Here is a 17891-nt window from a genome sequence, read left to right on the forward strand (position 1 = left end):
TCCCTTTGGCCAGTTTGGCTGTGCCCCCTCCCAGCTTCTTGTGCACCTCCAGCCTTCTCAGTCGGCAGAGCATGGGAAGCTGAAAAGTCCCTGACTAGTGTAAGCACTACCTCGCAACAACTAAAACATCGGTGCCTTATCAATTTTGTTCCCATCCTAAATCCAAAACACAGCACTGTACCAGCTGCTAGGAAGGAAATTAACTCTATCCCTGCCGAAACCAGGACACTAGTCTAAGTATTAAGTAAATGCGTTGAGTATTTTTTATTTTGTTTCTTCGGATAGGTAGGCTAATTCACTGATTCACGGGAGGAGACATGTTGGAAAAAATTGTTTCTGTATCATCTTTTTTTTTTTTTTTTCTTTATTTCAGTGACCCTCCTGTATGTGATTGAGGGCAGCTTAATACCCAGTGACTATCAAAAGGAAAACAAAGTTAGAAATATATATGGGAAGAAAATAAAAGGGCCATTGCTTGAATCAGTGTTAGTCACCTGGAATGTTGCATTCAGTTCCTAATTGCCTTAATGAAAAAAAAAAAATATTGGGAAACATTTGAGGGCAATTCAGTGATTGGCAGCACGAAAACAATCTGGTTTAAAACAGCAGAAGTTGAGGCTGTAGAAAGCAAGTATGAATGATATGAAGAAGGTGGATCAACTGCAAGGAAAAATATGCTTCATGGAAGAAAGTTGTTGTAAAAGGCCTGTGTTTAAATACAGACACTGAAGAATTTATCAGGATTTGGAATATACAGTCATTCAAAATGGTAAATGAAAACATAAAGTTATATATGGGGTGTTTAAAAATATTTACCAGGAGTTAAAGGGACAAAAGGATACTTGATCTAAGCATCCTCCACTTAATTTTCATTCCTTGTTATCTTATGCCTAGTATTTCACAGTAAAACGATGCACTTGCATGTAATATGAAGTGTAACTTTACAAACGCATTTTTAAGAAACCTAAAAATAGGGGAGGCAGCGTGAAGGCAATTAAAGAAATCTTGATAAAATGTCTTGGTCCCTCATGGTACTACTCTACGTTTTCCCAGGAACCAGGAAAGGTGTTGTTAAACAGGAATAAAAAGGCAGGAAATAGAGATGTATCTAGGGCTTGCAAAGGAATAAATTCTGCAGAGTGCAGAGTTTAGGTGACTCCCGTAGTCATCTATAACAATACAAACCAGAAAGATGGAGCTTTAGAAACTCTCCAGGCTCCACAAGCCAAGGGGCTGACTGTAGACCTTGCTTCTGGGGAAGGGGCAGCATTTAAAACATCAGAACCATCTGAGAGGAACGTCAATATATTTAACTTCTTTAGCTTTGTTCTATCATTTATTTAGCATACACTTGCGATGATATATATTTAGCCTCAGCCTACAATTATTCAACTTCATCTGACACATCCTAGGCATTATTTTCCTGCGTGTACAGCAGTCCTTAACATCACGGGCACAGCTCAGACCTGCGCCTGTAGCAGGGCTTGGGGGCAGCTAGAGCTGAACAGGTGGCCGGCCACTGGTGGCCCAGCTCGTTTGAGAACTGCAGGCACTGGAGTCTCTGAAAGGTGGTTGGTGACGCGTAGGAGCTGAGAGAGCTTTCAGGCGAGCCACAGGCCCATAGGAAACATGCCTGAGCCACACAGATTTTTATGGAATTTGTTAGTTAGAATAAAAATTATTTTTAAAAAAAATGGAATAGTGGAGAACATTAAGGGAAAGGAACGAGGAACGTGCTTTCACTTAAGACCATTATTCTAATTGGGAAACGCTGGCTAAGAACCTTGCCTTAATATAAAACTCGGTAACAAAGTTTCAAGCATCTTTAAAATGTCTGGTTTGGTGCACTTTCACACTATACCAGCTGCGTGACTTGATCTAGAATGGAAGTTCCCTTCCCTCCTTCATCACATTCTGTTTGTTTCCTGCTAACATAAGAACTGCAACAGACTTTATGAAAATGTGCTTGTATGCCCAATCACGATGAAACTGGCCATACACAAACCTTGAAGGATAAAAACTGCAGTGCTGCTTTAGGCTCGGGCCACTTCTAATAAAGGGCTCAACGCGGTGGTAGGGAGGCAAACGTGAAGTTGTTTCCCACCGGGGCCTGTATTGAAAATGTGGTAATGAAGTGTTCAAGCCTGAAGAAATAATGATGCCCTTTGAACAAATACCACCCTTTGCAGCAGATGGCCATGAATTGTTTGTGAAATATGGAAGCGGTAGATACAATTGTGTTTGATTGTAACATTATACATACTGTTCTAATGTATGTATCTTTTAATTAGGTTAGTACCCTTGGATTCACAGTAGAGAAGTGTGGCACTGAGATGGATCTTGGGCAGGGCTCAAGCAGAGTGAGCGAAGGCTTTGCTGGGGCAGAAGCTGATCAGCCATCCTGAGGCAGTGATTGGTGTCACCGTGGCAAAATGTTTTCAGAGGAGGTGGAGCTGAGGCTCCTGGAGTAGCTTTTCTCTCTTGTATCCTTTTCACTCACTTTCCCAGTGCTACCTTGGAGATGTGCTGCACTTGGACTCCTTTCTGCAGTTTTGTGCTCACCCTAATGGTCCTACACATGTGCTGTACTTTGCATAATCTCCTTATAATGGTCCAATCAACATTTATCACCCTTGTGCATCTTCTTTAACAGACATTTTCTGTTATGTGTAACTCTCACAAATCACGGTGAGACTGGTTTGAGTGTATGATCAATTTATTAATTAGCAAGAAATGGCAATAAGCAAAACAGCGCTGGGTGGCCCGGGAGCCTCTGCTCCACCGACGACACACACCGGCTGGCAAAGCACATCAGGTTATGTACAGAAAAATCATACATATTCATCAGATTTCCTCTAAAAGGTGGTCTTATGGTGATGAGTTCCCGGAATTCATTTACATAGTCCAAGCATGCTCAGTAAAATTGGGGTTAGGGTCTTTTCACACTCCGGTGGTCGTCCATAGTCTTCCTCACTCTGTCCTCTGGTTGAACTTTGGGCTTCCTTTGTCCATATATAGTCGTTGAATTAGCTTATCAGTCCTTTGATTCTGGAATGTTACAAGGGGGTCAGTTTAACTAGTCTTTTAGCACTTACTTGACACAGTCATCCTGAGTTTCTATTGCCAGTGATCGGAGGCCTAATGAGCTAGCTCAAGGCCTGTAAATTCTGGTCAGGTAAGAATTTACATATCACTAAAACTATGCAAGTGAAGTTAAGAAAAATCACAGCAAGGTTTTAGTCAGGGATTGTCAGGGATTTAACCCTTTCATTTCCCCCATTTCTCTAAAATTTGTAAATTCCTTTACAAATATTCTGAGTTTTCATATTTCATTACCTTAGGCAAAGTCCAAAGAACCTTGTTAATATAAAACTCGGTAACAAAGTTTCAAGCATCTTTAAAATGTCTGGTTTGGTGCACTTTCACACTATACCAGCTGCGTGACTTGATCTAGAATGGAAGTTCCCTTCCCTCCTTCATCACATTCTGTTTGTTTCCTGCTCACATAAGAACTGCAACAGACTTTATGAAAATGTGCTTGTATGCCCAATCACGATGAAACTGGCCATACACAAACCTTGAAGGATAAAAACTGCAGTGCTGCTTTAGGCTCGGGCCACTTCTAATAAAGGGCTCAACGCGGTGGTAGGGAGGCAAACGTGAAGTTGTTTCCCACCGGGGCCTGTATTGAAAATGTGGTAATGAAGTGTTCAAGCCTGAAGAAATAATGATGCCCTTTGAACAAATACCACCCTTTGCAGCAGATGGCCATGAATTGTTTGTGAAATATGGAAGCGGTAGATACAATTGTGTTTGATTGTAACATTATACATACTGTTCTAATGTATGTATCTTTTAATTAGGTTAGTACCCTTGGATTCACAATCGGAGATAAAGTAGATGGTCCATTCCAGCTGGAGATTGATTTTATTGGCCTGCTAAACGACAGAGCTCATACAGAAGAATTTGCCTATGAAACATATGAAAAGAATCCTCGAGTCTAAGTTGGGCTGGTGTCTTTGGGACATTCTTCAGATGCTTGGTTCATTTTTATAAAACACTTCTTAACGTGTGGCTTAAAACAACTTGAAGAGTCTATGTAAACATTAAAGAGATAAGTGCATGAAGTGTTGACTGTAGTAATCCGACTCGAGTGACACCATTGGCATCTTCAAGCTGCCAAATACAGAGTCCTGGAGAGACTGTACATACATGGACTGGAACATAGCCTCAGGAGAGTTGTGATGCATTCTTACAAAGTAGTAACTGTTGACTGGGTAAGTTTTGGCTTCTGTCCTGAGCTTTACAGAAATAAAAGTATTTCATGAGCTTGTTGTAGTGCTTTTTTGTACAACAATTTCATTTTCTACCTTATATGGTTTGTAGACAATTGTAAAACGCTAATATCCACTAGTTTTAAACTGGAAAAAGTATGATGAGAATTAATACCCTGAGGAATGGTGCTTAAGTGTGACTCAGCTGCTGAAATTTACAAAGAGCAGCACCTGAAGTGGAAAAGGCAGAGGTATTTCAGTCTTCAGCTTTGGCCCCTCTGAATAACAAACAAACAAACAAAGCTGCCACTGCCAAGATTGAAACAATAGCTGTGCAGTGGGCTTGGCTTTTTGTTGATGATAGTCCTACTGCTTTATAGGGCTAAGGCTGTTGAACAGAAGTAGTGCTCCAGGGTTGGGTTGGGGGGAAACCTCCCATCACTGTCCATTCCCTGAGGAGGCACTCAGCTCGATTAGCACCATTACAGGGGAGATGGGATCACACGTTGCTGATGTGTGCAATTAGCTTAACTCGTCTGTATTGTACGAAGTCACAGCCTCAGCTGGCGGCACAGAAGCTCAATGCCTCCCTTCTTCTGAGAAGTCTGTTTTGAAGTGTTTCTCAAATTACTGAAAAGAACAAGTGCTGAATGGTTTCCTTTCAGCTGTCACAAACCCAGTCTAATCAAAGCACTGACCGCCTCCGCGGTGACCTTGTTTAAGTGTACTTTACAAATATTAAACATACCTATATTTTATATGGAAGAGGTGACAATAAAGCAAGCTGAAGCAGTGTCTTGTACTACCATTTTCCTCTTGCACGGAATTCAATAGCTTAAGAGCAAAAGAGGAGTGATGGTTATCACTTCTAAAGATACCAGCACAAATGTGCTTTTAGAAAGTGGTAGGCAGGCTAATGGGTAAGGAAAACTCGTCACAAAAAAAGACACCGAGTAGTAAATACAAGTGTGAACAAAACTAGCGCTACACTAAAGAGGTAGTTATACATAGTACACTAGATGATATAATCGGTGATAAACAAGATATACAAAATATTTATTCCCCCCCTTGAGTTTATATTTAAAAAATTGATTGTTCTTGACATTTCAGCATATATTTTTAGGACATCAAATTCACTGAAACAATTATTTGCTCAAAATTCTAGCTGAGATGACAACTGCTAAATTACCTTTCCAGTTCCATCCATAATAAATCCAGACAGCTTTTCTATGTATTTTTTAAAAGTAACAATAACAGTTTTTAAATCTAAGGTATTGAAAATGCCTCAACACTACTATAACCTCTTTTAAGCATCATAGAGATGAAAAGCAGAGGAATTTTGTTAACATCTGCTATTTACCATGGAAAGGAACAGAACAACCTTAACTGTTCAAAGCATCCAGTTGGCAATCTGTAAAGCCACTTTTCAGTTGTGACTTTTTTAAAATACTGTATTTTACAATTATGTTATGCTGTAAGCTTTTAGTTTTCCAGAGAGCTTGCACATTTTTTCTTCTTTCCCTACTACATCATAGGCATGCAATTAGAAATGCTGAATAATTACTGTAACAGTTGTAGAATTTAAGGATTGATTTGGAGAGCAGGGCAAGCAGACACCTCCAACTCCTGTGATTTACCAGTGGAGCATTTTGAAGCTTGCTTTCCAAGTGTGCATTCCAGTGGGTAACAAATGCATTCTGGTGGAGGAGTCTGTCCTAAGTTGCAAGGAGGCTTCTTGAGCATCTTTCTCCCGCTTACATTTTCTCCTTTAGCATCTTTTAGTTAAATGAAAACATTATTAAGCAACTAGAGAGAGTTCTAAGCTCCTAAAAGTTGAGAGCTCTCATCTCGTTGGAGAAGTTGATCACTAAAACATTAAGCTCAGATGCATTTTAAGGTCTCATTCAACGCTCTCTGGATTCCACTAGCCAATAGCAACCCGAACCATACACAGACAGCACAAATATTTACATGACAGGAACGGTATTTACAGTGATTTCTCAGATACTTCTTATTGCTCCTAACCCACAGATAGTCCTCTGCGGTTTCCGAGAGCCTGAGCCTTTTTCTTTTTTCTCTCTTGCTCATGTTTCTCACGCCGTTCTTCCCTGAAGGGGAAAAAAGAGAGACAGGCCATGTCAAGTAATATCAAAGGTAGAGAGACAAGCAACCAAAAGAATCTGAAGCTGGCCAAGGCTTAACATCTATTTAACTAGCGTGCTGCATTTGCCATGGGCAGAGAGAACAGTTCCGTTTTGGACTGAATCCAAACATTCAGGCGAATACTTCTGCTGGAGGCAGAAGTTGGAGGCAAAAATTGCTTTAATATAGAAGTGTTCTTTCCTGAACTGCATATTTTAATCCTAAAAAGACAAACGAGTCATCATATTATTTTAAATAACACTACTCATAAAAAGTTAACGGTATACTAACCTTGTCTGGAGATGCGGCTGTTTGTAATCTTTCTTACGTGAAGAGATGTTGCTACCGACAGACTTATTTAGGACAGTATTTTCTTTAAATTCTCCCCAAGGTTTTAGTCGTCCTACAATTTAGGGGCAAAAAGAGAGACTACTGAATTACTAGTTTAGTAATTGTGTGCTTAACATCTAACCGTGAATTTTTATACTAGCTAGCCTGTTTTTGTTGCTGGTTGACTTCAAGATGAAATGTCTCTTCAGCTGTATTATAGTTTCACCAGCCCATTCCCCTACAAATAGTTTTTCTCTAAGTAGTAACAGGTGATTGTACTTACAAGTAACACTCACCACACAAAATTCAGCTTCTCACACAACAGTGCACTTTACAAAGTGAGGCTTATTTTTATTTTATTTTTTTTAAAAGGAGTATCTCATATTGCCTGTACATACATCTATTCAGTGGAATACAAGGATGTTTATGGGCCTTTGGTCATAAAGACTTATTCTTCAGTAGGGAGGCTCTTAAAGCACATATTAGGTAGAAATTTAACATCAGTCCACAGACTGTGTGGGAATCCAGAGAGGAAGGGAAAGGGACAGGAAAAGAGACTGAAAACGTTGCTGTATCGTGGTTTGCATCAATGCCTTACTTTACGAGCAGCTGAGTACAAGGGCGATGACCAACACAAACTGCACAGGATCACGGTACCTTTATGTGGCTGATACCGAAGCGGCCGAGAGAGACTTGCTTGGAGATCAAATGTCTTCTTTGTGCTTGTGGGTTCTGCAGAGTGAGCTGCAAACTTGAAGGGAGTGATAACTACAAAAGGCATCAAGATATCATACTTAATTATAGCAGCAAGAACATCACTGTACACAGCAAGTTGGAGAGTGCCTGTGAAGACCACCTTACCACTATCAAGACCAAAGAGCCGTTAAATGCTACGGTCTGCTGCCTCTAAAGACAGAATTGCACTTGAAATAGGGAGCTTTCAGGTCTGGAGAGAGCAAGGGTTGTAGAGCATTAGCACTTTTGCTCTGATTACGCTACGCAGTAGCATATATAGCTCCATGTGTTTTTCTAGTCCTTCAGAGCGAATTGTGTTCCCTAGTCTCTATGCTTATTTGGAACCAAATGGATTTTCATATTAAAGACAGAAGCATTCTTCCGGAACACGCCAGCTTCTGATCAGCAGTGGAACTTTTCTTTCCCCCTAAAAAAAAAAATCAGTATTGTCATACAACAAGACAGGCAGCTCTGGTTTCTTGACCTGTGGTAACATACCCGTGATGTTAGGGCATCAACTGCTAGATAGCAGAGCTGTGCTGGTGCAGAGATCGTTAGTAATCAGAAGACTTCTGCTTTTTCATACAGAGCTTTAGTTCCTGAGTTAATCAGGGTTGCTGAGGCTGATAATAACAGGTTGTCCTAAAACACAGCTAGAAGCCTGGTGCATGCCAATCCCGCAAGGAGAATGAGACCTCTGAGAAGGCATCGGGAACTCCTCTCGCCACAGATAACATCTCCCTGTACCTGTTATATGAATCTTTTGCTACGTAGTCCCTAAAGGTCTAGAACGATTTCTATCCCCTACATCCTATATTAGGCTTTTCTGTAGGTAGCTAGGTACCTATGTTTAAGTCTTAGCACCTAACCATTTTAGTCAAAACACTGGAAACCAAAGGAAACAAAGAAACTACTGCAGTTTCTAAAGAATCGGTCATAAATTAGAGAATGAAATTAAAACCTGGGTCTACATGACATTAGGTTATAAAAAATTTACATAACAATTCAATGAGACAAAGGTCATCATCTGAAAAAGCCAAATAATTACCATCCACTTTACCCTTTGATGCACTGAGATCATTATTTCTTGCATTTCCCTTGCTGTTTTGCCGACTTATTACTTTGCAGCTCTTTTGGCTATCAGGTGTGCAGATCTCCAAGTAGGGAGACATTCTAGATGGAGTCTTGGTAAGAGAGCGTTTATGCTCATTATCTTTTGTGGCTTCCGAGAACCTGAAAATTGTTAGAAATACAAAGACAAAATTAGTCGTCTACAAGGAATGTAAGCAACGTGACAGAATACAGAAGGTTCTGCATTCTACCTTTCTTACAGGTAGAAAGTTTTACTGTGTATAAGATGTTCACAGCTTATGCATAAACTGCACTAAAAACACCTTTGCTGACAGTTTTCAAGTTGTGAGCCATCATCAATAGCAGTAAGTGATATTAGGAATTGCAAAGAACTGACTTTCTTGTTATTTTGGAGAGCAAATCTATTTGGATGTAATAAGCTAGTAGATTTCTTCACCAACAGATACGATTTACTTTAGACGTGGATTCTGTAGTAAAACATTCTGAACATTATATATAAATATTGTTAATACGAAAATTCAAATTAAGAAAAACTAAAAGAAAATTAACTAACAGAACTCAAAGATCTACAAGAGGACAAAGCTGGAAATTTTAGTCAAAACACACAAGTTACCTGCATACCAAGACACACACGTGCTGTATGTATGTGTGTGTATACACACATTTTAACGTATATGTGTGTGTATACATATGTATATGTGTACATACATATAAACATATGAAAGAAAATTCAAAATCTTGCATGAGGCCTTATCAAAAAGGTACTGAGAATAAGCTGACAGCCTGCAAGATATGGAAAGACAGTGAGTAAGTGAGTAAATGTTGAAGAACGCTATGTTTTGAGGGCTAGAAAGTTTATGGAGGAAGTGCAGCTTGCACGATCCACCTCAGCACATCTCTGGACAAATGGAATGGAAGTGACTTCTAGACGTGTTGTTTTGGTTAACGTATTGCTAAGAATCAAGTAGAGCTGCAGTGAAGACAATAGAGGTCATCCAGCCAGAGGCAGAAGGAATATTGTTTTCATTTGTTGTTAGCTATTGAAATCAAAGATAGCACATTCAAAGTAGGAACAAAGCCAGTAAAATCAAGCTCATAATCTTACAAGGAATCCGTAATCTTGACCTTTGAATAGCAGAAAAACAGCATGCAAAAACTACAAGTTCCATAATTATTTATTAGGACTTGACAATATTAGAAGTCGCACTATCTGACTTAATAACAACAACCCACACACACACTTTAGTCCGAGACAAAAAAGTCCCAGCAGCTATAACCTTGGCATGCAAAAGTTGAGAAGTGAAGGTTATCAGAAAAATAGAAAGTAACACAACTGAGACCTGAGATTAACCAGATATTGTTAGCTGGGGAAAAGGGATATGGGTAAATTAGAGAATGTCTAAATCTGAACTTCAGTCACTATGGGAAGTTAAGTAAACTGAATAAAAGTTGGAATTAGTACAATAGTTAGAAACTGACAAAGAAATAGTAGAGACAAGGACTTTCACTGAAAAGAAAACTGGGCAAAAGGGCATTTATCAATGGAGTACCACATGGACTGTCCTTCTGATTCCTTCTTTTAAAAGGGTTTTTTTGTTCAAGACTTTAGAAAAACTAGTAATAAGCTAAAAAAATTTACCAATAACAAAAGTTCAGGAAATACTAACATAATAGAGCATTAGATTACTGTGTAGGAATAATGAAGGGCACGTGCTGTTTTAAAAGGAAGAGAGATGAGGTTTAACAGCCTTGAGTATGAGCTCATTCATTTAGCAATTCATCACGACTTTCTGGTGTCAGCTTGGTTCCCATCTGCTAGAAACAACGTGCTTATAGTAGTCAATCACAAGATGAGCCTCTGCTCTGACATGGAAGGGGAGGGGGAGAGAAAAGGAAGAGACAATACCCAAAAACCCCCCAAATGATGAGTCCATTGCAAGACTCACCTGAAATACCACATACTGTTCTGGTTAAGTAATCTCAAAGATAAATTAATTCAGATATAACAGAGACTATTAGCTCACCTGACAAAATGGAAAACGTAACACAGTAAGAGAAGAAAAATAATTTGGCTTGGCTGGTTTAGCAAAATGAAAGCTGAAAGAGAGGCAAGACTCCTCTACTATCAGGCATGAAAGTGAAGAATCAAGGTAGTAGTAGCACAGTAAGGCTTAAACCAGCCATAAAGCTAGGCTGAAAGTTAGTAATCACAATTAGTCTCATGTCGTTCATGTTTGGAATAGGAATAATGTCGTCAAATCACAGTCACTGTTCATTATTTCATGTGTATCATACCAAATTGCTCACCGGTTGTTCTGGTTTGTTCTTTTTACCTGACATTCATTTTGGTTGTTGAAAGGACAGAAGGATTAAATGAAGATTTCCTAGATAAAATACTCCGATTGGCAGCGTTCAGAGAACTGCGTGGTGAGCGCCGGAGGTTACTAGGAGTGCAGGTGGCGGAGAATCTGCCTCTTTCTGGATTTGGGCTGAATAAAAATGTTTTGCCACTGGTTTGTTTCTAGGGAAAAGCAAATCATGAGTTAGCACACTCTAAGAAAAATTTATCAGAAAAGCCTCTAAGAGGAAGGGAAAATACACAGTGAATTAGAAGCATGCAGTCTCTTCAGTTTTCCTCTTTTTTTCCCCTTTAAAAATGTATTTTAAACATCAGTAGTTTTATCATTACTATGCTGATCTGAAAACACATACCTTAGAATTGTTACGTGGAGTGCCTTTTTCTGATGCTCTTAAGTGATTCGATTTTTTGGCCAACACCTGCCAAAAGTAATTTGTCTCAAGTTTACATTGATACACTGTATGCCATAGAAGAGAGACATGTAGTGTTCAGGAGTTTCAGTGTTACCGTTTTGACACGTCCATTGACATGTTCATTCATATATTCATTGACACATTACTGTCACTTTTCTAAGGTCTGCCACACTCTGAAAGAGACCCTATTAGCAGCTTTCACCCACGCAAACGTGAAATACAAGAAACTGAGGATTGGGGCCACTGAGAACAACATGTATCACATATATTTTAAAGGACAGTCGTATGCAGTCATTGGACAATGGTTCTTTAAGGCACAAAAGAGGAACTTAATATTTAATTCCTACTTTTTGAAGAATAACCCATCCCCTTGGTTAAGTTCTGCAGCAATTCAAACAGTTGTAAGCAAAAGCTCCAGGAGATCCTTCATAAAAGTAATTGTGACAATTACTTTTACTCAAAACTGACAAGTTATTTGTTGGTTCCTATAACAGTGTGTGGCTATAAATAGTTAATATATAAAAACTTAAATAACTATACAAGTTACATACAAATAGCTATATATAACTAGTTATATAGGACTGCAGTTAAATTTCACTGATCGTAACATTCCACTGCATGTACACACGACCAGCCACTTACTGCTCAAAAGAGACTGGAGATAAACAAATACGGGAACAATGGATATCTTCCTGTGTTATCGCTTACCTTGACCTCGTTGAGAGAACTGCTGCAGTTCTCAATCACTTTTTTTTTCCTCTCAATGTAGTCAGCAATAGATTCCATTTTCTTGAAGTGAGCCTCGTGCAACTTTTTAAAGTCTAAGAAGTTCCAAAAAATAAGAAGAGTCACATATCTGATAAGCTCCTACGGAAGTTTACTACTTAATAGAAGAATCTTGCAACACCTATCGTTATGGCCTCAAAAAAAAAAAAAAAAGACATATCCCTCTAATTAAAGGCTGTGTATACACAGGTAACCAAACAGTATGAAATAGAATCTACTTCACCAGCTACATAGCCAGTCACCTGGTGCATGCTCCGCAGAACTGTAAAATCATAGAATGGTTTGGTTGGAAGGGACCTTTAAAGATCACCTAGTCCAACCCCCAAATTCTGCAGTTAAAGAAAAAAGAAATAGTTCCAAATTTTAAATGAATAAGTGTATTTTACAAAGGGATGAAAATAAGCTAAAACTTAGTAATATGGCACAACAGTAGTATTCATAAAGTGAAAACTAAACAAGCAGGAGTAATAGTATGTCTTCCAGCTCTTTGTTGTTTTGAAAATCATAAATGCAAGTATTATATCCAAAAGAAAAAGTGTTTGATAAACCAGTTTTATAACATACATGTGAGTCATTTACTACTATGAATTTACAAGTTCTAAGATATACCTTAAAATGTAACCTTCGGGAACTTTTTTTTGTTTGCTTGCTTTTTAAAAGAGAAGATGTTCTCTTCTTCAAGCAGAAATGGAAATTTGGACTGTAAAAAGCTGTAAGTCAAGTCTCCGTTCACACACAGACAATACATCTAGATGGTAGGTTATCTTACTTGGTGTAGTAGCTTTCATTCCCATTTTCCCAGACCTAGATGCACGGCCTGCGTATAAAGGGATCTTCCCTCCTGCATGACGAGCATCACCTGGTACAGTAAGATTTGAAAAAATTGTTAGAACTACTGGAAAATATTTTAATGTCAACACAACCTTTTAAAAAAGTATTTGCTCCAAAACACACCTTATCTTTTCCAAGTGGACTTAGGTTTTGAGAAATAAAAACATCAGCTGGAATAGACATGTCCTAAGTCTCTCAAAAGCCTTTTAAATGGTATGTCAGTAACAGCATCTTGACAAACTACAAGCCCAGTGTGAATCTTACAGTCATACTGGGTTATTTTCTTTTGATAGTAAAGTATTTTACAGGGGAAGTTAACAAGAGAATTATGCTTGTGGTAAGCAAAACCAACTTTAAATTCACAGGTCTTGATCTGTTTAATAAGCTAGTGTTTTTTAAATATTGATAAAAGAAGAAATACCTTTTGAACAGCTTTTCTGCCACTGCCTTTCATACATACACAGAGTCTAAGTTCTTTTTATCATCTCTGTTCTCAGGTATAGTATTAAGCTCATGTTCACATTTTAGTGATCAATTTTATTTTATTAAGAAAAAAAAAATCAGGTCAAGTTTTCACATAGAGTTCAATATTTGCATATTGAAAGCTAACATTTGCTTTTCTATGAATTCACATCCCCTTTAAAGTAAACTTGGATGACCTCAACACATTGAAAGAAATCCTCACTGGAAGTAAATAATGGAGGGCTGTTGGGGAGGGGAAAAAAAAAATAAAAAAAAAAAATCAACTTTTCAACACTAAATGCAGACATAGCATTTTTCTGTCACACAGCTCTTACTGTCCGAAATTACTGAAAAAAAGAAAAACAAAACAAAAAAACAGAAAGCAGCCAGATACTTACAATTACAGTTATAGGAAGAGATGAGTACTGTGCCAACTGTCAGAATGAATGCTGCCTCAACCAAAGCATCCGCTACATATTCTATTGCTTCTGCTTTTAAAAGAACCTTCATTGAAAATCCCCATTTTCTAAGTTACTTTCAAAATTATAGATGGCCTCCGATAAGAATGTCCCTGTAAATTCTACTGAACAGCAAGAATATCCATAATACAGCTCGAGGACTACATATGCTTAGTCTAACAGGAGCAAGTAATGGTATGTATCTTATTTGACAGACCCACAATATCAATAAGTTATCAGATTGGGCAGAGAAATTCATTTCTTCATGTGAGCTGCATGCACGGAGGAGTGGGGGAGAAATTAATTCATATTTTCAGCGGCATCATGTTTAAAGGTCTAAAAAAGCCACCGGAGAGAAAAATGATCCACTGTAATACATTCAGATATTGTTAGGCTGTTTAAACAAATTATAAAGGATTCTGCCTGTAAGTCCTTTTCTACTAATTTTACTCCTGGGAAGAAAGTGACAAAGCCCGTTCATCTGTAGTAAAAGAAAAGTGAAGCATGAGGAAGGAAGCTCTCCCTTTCTTGCCACTTTTTAAGGGAGACGAGTAGCATCTCAGAGTTATTCCAAAAGGCGCTGATCCTAAATGAGGTGCAAGACTCAAATACACTCAGACCTTTGAGAACTCCTTCACTAAAAACATCAGGTCCAGAGTTCTGAAGTCAAAGCCAGCAGAATTCCTACACTACAGAATTTGTGGATTTGTGTTACGATATGTTAAACAAACAAGTACACAAACTCAGACAGATTTTTTCCAGTATCCCCGAATAAGGTACTGATCACCAGACATGCCACAAAAATCTTTGCAGACACAATAAAATAACCAAAAAGTGCATTTTAAGTAGTACAAATCACTAAACTTACTTTTTGGGGATTTTCTACTTACATTCATCTCCATTACTTTTAGTAGAAGTCTTCTCCGGTTGTTCTTTCTGACCAGTACCCATCCCTGGATTCTCAATAGCTCTCTTTTTAGTCACTTGTTCCTTGTTTTGGAATACTGTCTGTCCCTTTTCTTGCTCAGCCTGAGGCACTTCATTCTCTTTCATTTCAGAATGCTCCTGCAGTTTAAACATACTTCATTTAAACAGTTTGTTCCGACTGAATATAAAGAAAGGCTGTTGTTCCGAGAACAGTCAGTCAGTGGAACAGGTTGCCCAAAGAGGTTGCATAGCCTCCATCTTAGAGGTTTTCAATATCGGATTAGATAAAGCCTTAAGCATTGTGGTCTAACCTCATAGTTGACCCTGCTTTGATCGGGAGATTGAGCAAGAGACTTTCTGAAATCCAACCCGAATTAACCTGTGAAGTACTTACCCTGTTATTGTACAAACAGATCTATATTAGAAAGCACAGCTCTAACATTTAAGTATAAAGTTGCCTTTATTGACAGAAGTTAATTGTTTGCAAGTAAAAATAAATTCACTGGCTGTTACTTTTTACTATTGTAGCTTTGGTTACTGTACAATTCTCTATCTAACACTAACACATTAATGCTCATCATCTTCTCCTTTCCCTCCTCTAACTCTAAATCAGTAAGTGTCTTTCACACAGTTCTTAGTTCACTCACTACTTGCATGTAATTCTAGAGAAAAATAATTTACCCCCATCTCACCTTGAAACTTCCCCTCTCTCAGTCATACAACCCATGAATAAAGAACCCACTGAGAGGAGTGTGTTCACATTATGCTTGGGGAAGGGGGGGTGGCCAACACAAAAACCAAGCAATGCAAATCACCTCTTTCTCAGCAGAAAGCCCTGCATTTTCTTCACTGGTATTAGTTTCCTCATTGGAGTTCCTCTTTTTTCTGTTTGTTTTCTTTTCTTTACCACATCTTTTTGTAATAAAACACACTGAATCAGGCATAATTTCCTCCTGATTGCTCAGTTCATCCGATTCAATGGAAGCAGATGCACTTTTTTCAGAGTCCTGTAGCAGAAACATACTATAATGTGGAACATATCCAACACAAACATAAATTAGATACTCCAAAGAGACAGTTTCAATTTTATTACTGGAAAAAGTATTTCACACAGAGGAAAAACAATAGCATGCCATTTAGTAGCATAGTAATCAAGAAATTGGCAATATCGAGATTTCCCTAAACATCAAAGCTCATCGTTTGAAGACTTTAAAAAGAAGTCCTACAGTTGTTTTATTATATAGCATTTTAATAAGATTATAAGAAACTAATACTTTATATTTGAAATCTGACTTGCATGGTGCTGTGACTCTGCCAGATCTGTACATTTCTGTGGAATACTCTTCACCAAAAAATCAGAGCCTCTTCCATGCTTGTTAAAATTAAAAATAAGCTGACAAGGATTACACTAGTTCCTCAAACCTTTGAAGAAGATTTTAAAGGAAGCACTTAAAGGGAGACGTATTTTAGAAAAAGCAGATCCCAATTTACTTTCTATCAAAAATGTAAAAAACATCACCATACCCAACAAAATAATTCAGCTTACAGAAGAGAAAACTTTAAAGAAAAGTTAAGAAAACAATACGTTAGGAGATGAATACAGGAAATGTCACAATTGTGTCACTTCCATTACAGTGTCAGCGTAAGTAAATTGTAGTAGGTGCAAAATGCTTTCTGATGAGTATCTAGTACCTTTCATCTAGGCGTACAAAAGGAATAAAATATTTTTATATTTGGTACTGACTAGTGTCTGGAGCTAAAGAGGCAAAAATTAAGATTTGTTCAATGGAAATTAAATGTTAGTGTACACAGAGAAGAATTTTGTACTGATGCTGAAAAATACATCGCTAATTTTGGCAGCTGAAAGGAAATCAGCTGTGGGTCATATAGGAGGCCACTTCAAAGCTAATATTAGCACATCTGTTTCTACCAGTACATGAGTGCATTAAACTAAAGGCACCGTTAAGAAAAAAGTATTTTTATTACAGTTCACATCATGGTAAAAAACAACCTTCAGTACATGCCCTGCTCTACTAGTTACAAAGTTAGCTCCATCTCTTTTAAAAAGAATGGCTGATTTATCATCTATTACCATATTTTCATTTTCTTGTTTTGTTCCATGAAACTGTTGCTTCAGTGCTTTCAACAACTTGTCTGCCTGGAGAGAAATCAAAACAAAGATGAACCAAATATTGCATTAAGTCATCAAACGAAAAACTGCATAAACCCAACTAGCATCCTATAAATTGATCCAACAAACAAGCAGAACATTTCCTGAATCCAATGGAATAAGGCATGCCTAGAGCTTCATTCAAGTCAGTCAAATTAGAGAAAGCACTTAAGACTGCAGATAAATATGTAGCATATTCTCCACAGAGGCACAAAGACAAATTTCCCTGACTAGGTTTCTTCCGGTATGTCTATTTTCCAGAAAGTTTAATTGTTCAAGGATGAATGAGACTGACTGTTTTTAGCAGCACTGCCTAGCAGAACGTGAATTAAAATTATATCAAATTTCTGCAATAACTTCTGTCTTGCCCATACTACACACAAAGCATTCTTCTGATCCCTTACATATATTCAACAGTAACAGCAATAAAATAACAACAAAATTACATCATTGATATTTTAGGCTATGAAAGACTCTTAAATACCTAATGGGAAAGGTCAGCATAAAATCAAATCTGAACTAGAAGTTTAAGAACAAAATAACCCAGAACTAAAACCCCAAGCAGGAGTCTTAGTCCTGTCAGGACTATGAGTTCCTTTGTCCACCTAAATCGTGGATCTTCTTTCTTTTAAGGCTTTATGCCTTCTCCCACTGGTAGTGCAGCAGCCTGACTGCTGCCGAGTGATTTATTGTCAGTGCCTACCAGGAGAGTTCAGGCCACTGCCATAAATCTGTAGCTCTAGGCAAAAGAGATGGGCGCATGCTTAAATTTCTCGTTCTTAACCACGACTGGTAAACAAACACACGCAGTCTCGTCCCTTAAGGCACCCTATTGTTACTATTCTTCCGATTCCTGGTCGTAAAAAAAACCCTACACCTACCGCGTGGCGGGGGGTTACAGCGCGGTAACCC

At 38.2% G+C, this 17891-nt stretch overlaps 2 protein-coding genes across 5 annotated transcripts in view; one reads left to right on the forward strand and one right to left on the reverse strand.

The window, feature by feature from the left end:
* Window positions 1-4329, forward strand: part of NDUFAF1 (NADH dehydrogenase (ubiquinone) complex I, assembly factor 1) — a 10711-nt gene extending 6382 nt beyond the window's left edge. For 3 of the 4 annotated variants that reach the window (XM_009319226.1, XM_009319227.1, XM_009319228.1), the window contains exon 5: window positions 3864-4329. In XM_009319226.1, coding sequence (XP_009317501.1) covers window positions 3864-4004 — 141 coding nt within the window. In that variant the 3' untranslated portion in view covers window positions 4005-4329. The remainder of the gene's footprint in view (window positions 1-3863) is intronic. The other variant, XM_009319230.1, reaches the window with a different exon arrangement.
* Window positions 4330-6294: 1965 nt separating this feature from the next.
* NUSAP1 (nucleolar and spindle associated protein 1) overlaps window positions 6295-17891 on the reverse strand; it is a 12632-nt gene continuing 1035 nt past the window's right edge. The window contains exons 2-11 of the mRNA XM_009319261.1: window positions 16902-16967; window positions 15625-15816; window positions 14773-14947; window positions 12901-12990; window positions 12054-12166; window positions 10907-11094; window positions 8542-8714; window positions 7404-7514; window positions 6708-6819; window positions 6295-6382 (exon numbers count right to left, since the gene is read on the reverse strand). Coding sequence (XP_009317536.1) covers window positions 6295-6382; window positions 6708-6819; window positions 7404-7514; window positions 8542-8714; window positions 10907-11094; window positions 12054-12166; window positions 12901-12990; window positions 14773-14947; window positions 15625-15816; window positions 16902-16967 — 1308 coding nt within the window. The remainder of the gene's footprint in view (window positions 6383-6707; window positions 6820-7403; window positions 7515-8541; window positions 8715-10906; window positions 11095-12053; window positions 12167-12900; window positions 12991-14772; window positions 14948-15624; window positions 15817-16901; window positions 16968-17891) is intronic.

The sequence above is a fragment of the Pygoscelis adeliae genome, unplaced genomic scaffold (genome assembly GCF_000699105.1).
Source record: "Pygoscelis adeliae isolate BGI_AS28 unplaced genomic scaffold, ASM69910v1 Scaffold22, whole genome shotgun sequence".
In the NCBI taxonomy this organism is placed as follows: Eukaryota; Metazoa; Chordata; class Aves; order Sphenisciformes; family Spheniscidae; genus Pygoscelis; species Pygoscelis adeliae.